This window comes from Durio zibethinus, chromosome 12, assembly GCF_047325235.1.
Source record: "Durio zibethinus cultivar Kanyao isolate XHJ-2024 chromosome 12, ASM4732523v1, whole genome shotgun sequence".
NCBI classification, from domain to species: Eukaryota; Viridiplantae; Streptophyta; class Magnoliopsida; order Malvales; family Malvaceae; genus Durio; species Durio zibethinus.
The window spans coordinates 1,831,619-1,839,234 of record NC_143173.1 but is presented as its reverse complement, the minus strand read 5'-3'; the positions used below and the strand labels follow the sequence as shown (position 1 = coordinate 1,839,234).

The 7,616-nt window shown below is 35.6% G+C and overlaps 1 protein-coding gene across 1 annotated transcript; it reads right to left on the bottom strand.

Annotated features, from left to right (window-relative positions):
- Positions 1-234: 234 nt before the first annotated feature.
- On the bottom strand, positions 235-6,984 carry LOC111306643 (receptor-like protein EIX2). The gene is made up of 2 exons (XM_089768951.1): positions 6,130-6,984; positions 235-3,408 (listed from the first exon to the last, which is right to left on the bottom strand). The coding sequence occupies exons 1-2, from the start codon at positions 6,495-6,497 to the stop codon at positions 714-716; spliced, it is 3,063 nt and encodes a 1,020-aa protein (XP_089625077.1). The 5' UTR covers positions 6,498-6,984; the 3' UTR covers positions 235-713.
- Positions 6,985-7,616: the final 632 nt, after the last annotated feature.

Genomic DNA, 7,616 nt, shown 5'->3' with positions numbered 1-7,616 from the left:
ATCTTAAACCTGGTTTCGACTCGACTTTGATCTTCAAAAAGAAAATATCATCCTACTTTGATCCGATTTTTATTTTAAAAATTGTCCCTATTATATTGATGGATTAAAACCAATCAAATATGTGTTATTTTGACATCTCAACCTCCAATGACTTCATTTTTTACAAAATTTATTTTATTAAAAAAAGAAAAAATAATAAAATAAAACAAAGAAAAGGAAAGGAAAGGGCTGAAAAAAAAAGAAAAAAAAAACTAAATGGGATGCCACATGAACACTTCTACTGCCAATTTAGTTCTCCAAACATAGATAAAAAAAAATAGATAATTAAAAACAAAAAATAGCCAAAACTTAAAAAAACAACCCAAAAAAAAAAAAAAAAACCAAATTAATAGGGGTGCCTAATGAATACATCCATTTAAGGATGACAACTTGTCATGACATGTTTTTATTCACCCTGACTTTGATTTATCTTTTTAATAATTCAATCCAACTAAAAGGATTTATAAAAAAAATTGTACCTTCAACCCAATTTAAATAAAACTTGAATACACATCTATGAGTCAAATACATTAACACACATAATTTTATTTCATTTCAATAAACTATAACATAGAATACCATATCCAAATCCGAATACATGGATTAAGTAAAGAGCATACAAATAAAATTATTATATTACCAAACACACCGAAATGAGCTACCATTTCAAATAATTACATACCAATAGTAGCCCAAAACACGTATAGCTTGTCACCAATTTGCTCCAATTTTTTATAATAAGCAAACCTCCAAGACCTGATGAAAAACAAGGGAGCCACTACTCCCCAAAACCCCATCACAAATCCAAGCACTATGCTTACATAAAGCCAATTCAACTTAGACCTTTTCTTTCCTCCACTGCTACCTCCATTTGTGACATCAGGTGTTTCACCATTTCTGCTACAAGTTTTAGTGACAGGAGGTCCGCAAAGATGATTGCCAACGTAAGAAAACTTGTCAAAGCTTTGGAGCTGGGTGCTTAATGGGATTTGTCCTGTCAAGTTGTTGTAGGACAAGTTGAAGTGATTTAAGAAATTCAAATTGGAGAAACTTGAAGGGATTTCACCATGGAATCGGTTCATGGACAAGTCAAGAGATTCCAAAACCTCCATACTGCCAATGTTCTCTGGTATTTTTCCTGTTAGAAAATTCCCCGACAAATTTAATGACCGCAGCCCCATAAGACTACCAAGTTCTTTGGGGATCTCTCCTGTGAGACTGTTAACTGAAAGGTCTATGATGGTAACAAGTCCTAGTGTGTTACTGTATGCATCTTCTCTTCCTTTCATCACCAATAATGCAGCCAAAGGAATCAAGTTAATACGGTCGAGTTCCCAGGCGAAGTTACCCACATATTGGTAGAGGGTTTTTGTGGCCATGGCACTTAGGTTACTAAAACATTTTGGAATAACTCCTGAAATGTTGTTATAACCAAGATCCAAAACTTGAAGAGAATTAATAGCACAAATTTGATCAGGAATATAGGCTTGAAAGTTATTTGAACGAAGGTTTAGAACCACAAGGTTTAAAAGCTTGTCTCCAATCCATGCTGAAATACTCCCCGTCAATTGATTTTCACTAAGATCAAGAATAATCACCTCAACTAAATGCTGCAATGTGGATGGTACTTCTCCAAACAGGTTATCGTTTCGAAGGTTTAATGACCTAATGCTACGCATAGATCCCAAAGATCTAGGAATTTTCCCAGTTAGATTGTAGTTTCCTAAATTTAAGACTTGCAACATTTGCCAATTTTCCCAACAATTTGGAATTTCACCTGACAGAAGATTTGATTCAATGTCAAGAATGGTCAAAGCTTCCAGTTTAGTTGAGGAATTACAAAGAAAATTGGAAAGTGATCCTGAAAATAGGTTCTTAGACAAAAATAAAAACCTCAAATATGAGATTTGCAGTGGCAATGGACCTATGAATAGGTTGGAACTCAAGTCAACCGTCCTCTTCATCGGTAAATATGAAATCTCTCCAATTAGTTGGTTATGGGAAAGGTTTAGATATTCCAACTGAGTCGAAATGTTCCAAAACCAAGTGGGAATGACGACTGAAATTTCAGCATGGGAGATATCCAAACGAGACAAGTTTTTTTGGAATTGTAGCCACTGAGGAAATTGCGGACCAAGATGCCAGTTACGCAATTCAATACTTTCACAGTGGAAAGGAGGAATCCAACTTGGATTTGGTTTAAACGTTAACATGTTGTTAGATGCCCTAAAAAATCTCAACCTCGTGAGATTAGAAAAGTGCATTTCTGATATATGTCCTTCCAACATATTGTTGCAAACGTCTAAATGTTCCAAATTCCCAAGTTGTCCTAAACTTTGAGGAAGAGTTGCATTCAATCGATTGTTTAAAACATCAAGAAATTTCAATGATGACAACTTCCCTATTGAGAATGGAATGGGACCAGAAATGAAGTTTCCAGAAAGGGAAAGGTATGCCAAATTTTTAAATTGGCCGAGTTTATCAGGTAAATGGCCAGAAAGTTTGTTAAATCCCATGTTTAATGACTCTAATCGATCCAAACTACATCTAGACAAACTTTCTATGATTTCTGATACCTCATGAACAATTCCATTATTTGACAAATCCAACTCCCTCAGATTGCAAAGACTTTCCAAATATTTTGGTACTATAATTTCAAGCAAGTTACCTGAAAGATCAAGATGAGTAAGAGAGCTCAAGTTTCCAATGGCACTTGAAAAATTACCTTGCAGACCGACGCTACGAAGACCAAGAAATTGAAGCTGGTTTAAATTAGACAGCCCGTTGAGTGTCGATGATGAAGAGAATGAATTCCAACTAAGATCAAGAAATTTGAGAGAAGACATGTTTTGAAAACCATTGGGAATCACACCTTCAACTCCATTAAGGGTAAGATCAATGGACACAAGACTACAAAGACTGAATATCCATGTAGGCACCAAAGACAACTTGTTGGCAGACAGATCGAGAACAGCAAGAGATGTGCAATTAACACTGATTGGAGATGGATCATTATATAGATAGCATCCTGACAAGTGTAACTCTGCCAATAAAGGAAGTTTATTTGTTATCTGCAGCCAATCAGTTGCTTTACCAAGATCTGCATGACTCAAATCAAGATACTGCAGAGACGACAGACCAGAAACCCATTGAAGAGTTTTATCTTCAAATAGGGAATTGTGTCCAAGATCAAGATAATGCAGTTTTGAGAGATTTCCAAGATTATGGGGAATTGCTCCTTGGAAATTTGCCCAAGAGAGGTTAAGATATATCAAACTCTTCATGGAACCAATGAATTCGGGAATTGCCAAGCCTCCAAAGTCGTTGTTGCTTAATTCTAGGAAACTGAGATGTTTTTGTTTGGATTTGCTTTGAATCTCAGAATCCCACATCAAAAGTTAAGTGAGTTTGAGTTTGTCTTGTATCCCACATCGGGAGTTTAGTAAAGGTATAAAGGGTTTCACCCTTTATAAATAAGATGTTTTGGTTTTAGTTTAGTAACTCCAGAGAGTTAGACACCAAGAGAATAGCTAAGTGAGTAGGCTATTAAAAGGGTGTAATTGGGTTTTGGGTTAAGTTTTGAGTAAGGAGTTTTAGGAGACTTTTCTCATTCTAAAAGTCTCACAATTGTAAAGATTTATTTGATAGTGGATTAGGTTTGGAGTAGGTCATTTTGAGTTGGGCCGAACCAAATATATTTCTGTGTTCTTATTCTTGATTTGAGCTTGTTATTTTGTGTGTGTGGTTGCTGCGCGTGGGATGCCAGTTTGGAAGCTTGGAAGGGTCAATGAAAATTGAGGCTACAGCCCATCGCAAGTCCTTTTTCTTTTCAACTAAAGGACAGACCAGACAGAGCTTAGCCCCTCTCTTTTACTTTTATTGATTCTATCTCCGATCCCGATCCTTAGCTTAGTACAGTCCAGCCAGCCTGATAGTAAGTCATTCGGAAAGATAAGGATGCGTGTTGTAAGACAATCAATCAATTCCTCACCTCAAGTGCGGTGTGTTTCAATATGCATCCAAACCTAAGGCCTATGTCCTATAGTTAGTATGTTTCGATCTAGAGTTATCATTCTTCGCTCAATGGTTTCGAAAGGAAAGCAAGTTCTGAAGCCAACGAGTTACATAAAAGGAACGACTGACTAAGAGTAAGAGAGGGAAGATCATTTGTGTGTTCTTATTCTTGATTTGAGCTTGTTATTTTGTGTGTGTGGTTGCCGCGTGTGGGTATTGTGGTATTTCCCAACAAGTGGTATTAGAGCGAGGTTCGAGGTTCATGGGTCCAAGAGATCGTGAAGCAGTGTTTGAAGATGTCTGAAGAAGGTATGTCTGGTATGTCTATGCCTAAGTTTGAGATTCTGTTATTTGATGGAAAGAGTAATTTTATGTTATGGCAAAGTACGATTCAAGATCTGTTAGTACAACAAGGGTTGGATCAAGCATTAGAGAGTAGCAAGCCTGAGGGAATGTCTGATGCTAATTGGAATAGGATTCAAAAGAAGGCTGTTAGTACTATGTGATTGGCGTTAGCTCCAGAAGTAAAGTACAGTGTGTTGACTGAGAGTACTCCAAAGAGTTTGTGGGATAAGCTTGAAGGTATTTATGCTTCGAAGTCGTTGACTAATAGATTATGTTTGAAGATGGATCTGTATTCTCTGAAGATGGAAGAAGGTATGAGTCTTCATAATCACTTGAATGAGTTTAATAAATTGGTTTCTCAATTGCTAGCGATTTCTGTTGATGAGTTAAAAGATGAAGAGAAGGCTTTAATTTTGCTGTCATCTTTACCCAAGTCTTATAGGCCTTTAGTTCAGACTGTGTTGGTAAGCAGGTCTGCTTTGAAGTTGGATGATGTGACTGCCCTGTTGCGTGAGAATGAAAGGTTTATGGGAGCTCGGAACTCATCACCTGGGGGGAGTACACTAGCTGTAGAGGGTTTTGATCAAGGGAGGACTCAAAAGAGGATTGATGGATCGAGATGGAGATCTAAGTCAAGAGACAGAGATTACAGTGATGTAGAATGTTATTATTGTGGTGAGAAGGGACATATCCAAGTACGCTACAGGAAGCTGAGAAGGGATATGGTTGCTTTCAAAAGGACGAATGATGAGAAGAAATCAGATGAAGAAAAGAGTGATACTGTTGCTGTCGTGTCTGATGATGATGATGTTGTTTTGACAACTTGTGTGGATGAGACTCAGACTTTGAAAAGTGATAAAGGTTGGGTTTTAGATTCAGCTGCTACAGTTCATGTTTGCAATGATAGGAGCTGCTTTATGGAGTTGAATGAGAATGAAAAGTATGGGGATATTGTGGTTGCTAACGAAAAAAAGGTGCAGATTCAAGGCATTGGGAGTGTTTGCCTTAGATCTCACAATGGTGTTATTAGGACACTTCGTCATGTAAGGTATGTACCAAATTGTCACTACAATTTGATTGCTTTGGGTGAGTTAGCTTCTCGGGGGTACACATTTTATGGTAGTAATGATTGGTTGAAAGTGTATAAGAATGATAGTGTGATTCTACAAGGGAATAGGGTCAATCACTTGTACATGTTTGATGGAGGCTCAGTTGCTGGAATGCCTATGATGAAAGAAAAGAAGAAAGGTAAGCATGTTAGCTTTGCAGATACTGTTGAAGTGTTTGGAGATTCAAGTCAAGGGAGGATTTGTTGGGATTTGCCTTGAATCTCAGAATCCCATATCAAAAGTTAAATGAGTTTGAGTTTGTCTTGTATCCCACATCGGAAGTTTAGTAAAGGTATAAAGGGTTTCACCCTTTATAAATAAGATGTTTTGGTTTTAGTTTAGTAACCCCAGAGAGTTAGACACCAAGAGAATAGCTAAGTGAGTAGGCTATTAAAAGAGTGTAATTGGGTTTTGGGTTAAGTTTTGAGTAAGGAGTTTTAGGAGACTTTTCTCATTCTAAAAGTCTCACAATTGTAAAGATTTATTTGATAGTAGATTAGGTTTGGAGTAGGCCATTTTGAGTTGGGCCGAACCAAATATATTTGCGTGTTCTTATTCTTGATTTGAGCTTGTTATTTTGTGTGTGTGGTTGCTGCGCGTGGGTATTGTGGTATTTCCCAACAGTTTCAACTCGATCAAAGAAGGATTTATTTTGCCTCCTAGTTTTGACCGAATGTAAACATCCCATTCAACATCCCATTCAGCATGCGGTGCATGCACATCAGGTCTACTTGAAAGAAGCCCCAAATGCAGCTCTTTGACATGGCCAGTCAAGTTATTGCAGAAAACACCAAGCCATTCACAGCAATCCTCACCTTCAACCCAAGAAGATAGCCGGTTTGATTGATCAATAAGGTCTTGCTTGAACTTCAAAAGGGCTTGTCTCTCACTTTCAATGCAAAGCACATTGCAATTCCCATCGCAAAAGCTAATAATGGTGACTGCGATGACAAGAAGAAATCCAAATGAGGAAATTGTAACCGCTCTCATGGTTGCATACCGATCATTGCTACCAACACCTAATATATAAAGTTAAAGAAAAATATCTTCCATCACATCAAGTCAAGTCAAGCAAGTCTATGGAGTTTGAATTTTCCACAAAAACCAATTTCCAGCTTGAATTTTCCACGGAAAGCATTTATGGTCCGTTTAAATTCTACTATTGTAGAAAGAAGAACAAAAAAAACTAGACAAGTAAATCAACTCTACGGAGTTAGAATTTTCCACAAAAACCAATTTCCAACTTGACTTTTTCACGGGAAGCATTTATGGTCCATTTAAATTGCATATATGGTCCATTTAAATTCTACAATTGTAGAAAGAACAAAAAAGACTTAACAAGTAAGTCAAGTCAACCAAGTCTATGGAGAATTTTCCACAAAAACCAACTTGAATTTTCCACGGAAAGCATTTATGGTCCATTTAAATTCTACAATTGTAGAAAGAAGAACAAAAAAAGACTTGACAAGTAAGTCAAGTTCACGGTCAAACAATTAACTCTTTATGTCTTAGAAAACAGAAAAAATGAAAAAAAAAAAGAAAATTTAGAAAAAAATAAAATTACAAAAAATTTAGAGAAGCTAAGACTCTTTTTCCTTATCATTTTTATGCTATAGTTACTTTCTTTTTTTCTTTTAAATCAAGTTTTAATATATGTATGGCGCCTAAAATTAAGAAATTTGTCAAAAAAAGAATATTAATTGAAATATAAAAGTGGTTTTATATAAAAATCTATGAAAGTAAAACGTTTAATTTTGCAAATTACAATTTCAGTTTTATCTTTCATAGTTAACACAATTATTTTTTTATCCATTAACCTTTAATACAATTTTAATTACCAAATATTAGTATGATTTTCACAATTCATAATTATAGGTGTTAAAATTTGAATTTTAAATTTATTGAATGTTATATTTTAAAAATAATTGTACAAATCAATTAAATTGAATTTTAAATTTTTAAAACAAGATTTCAATGCGTGATTTGATTGTACTTAGTATGATCATATAGTATCACCAAACCCTTTTTTTTATATCCAACTAGCAATGGAACTAACCCCTCATAGAAGCCATGGGAAAAAAATTCTTTTAAATTATAAAGAGAGAATTT

Excerpts from the sequence above, each read along its gene's own strand:
- LOC111306643 (XM_089768951.1), bottom strand. The coding sequence starts at position 6,497 with ATGAGAGCGGTTACAATTTCCTCATTTGGATTTCTTCTTGTCATCGCA. Across the intron at positions 3,409-6,129 it reads TCTTTGATCGAGTTGAAACT|CAAATCCAAACAAAAACATC; the intron begins GTTGGGAAATAC and ends TGAGATTCAAAG.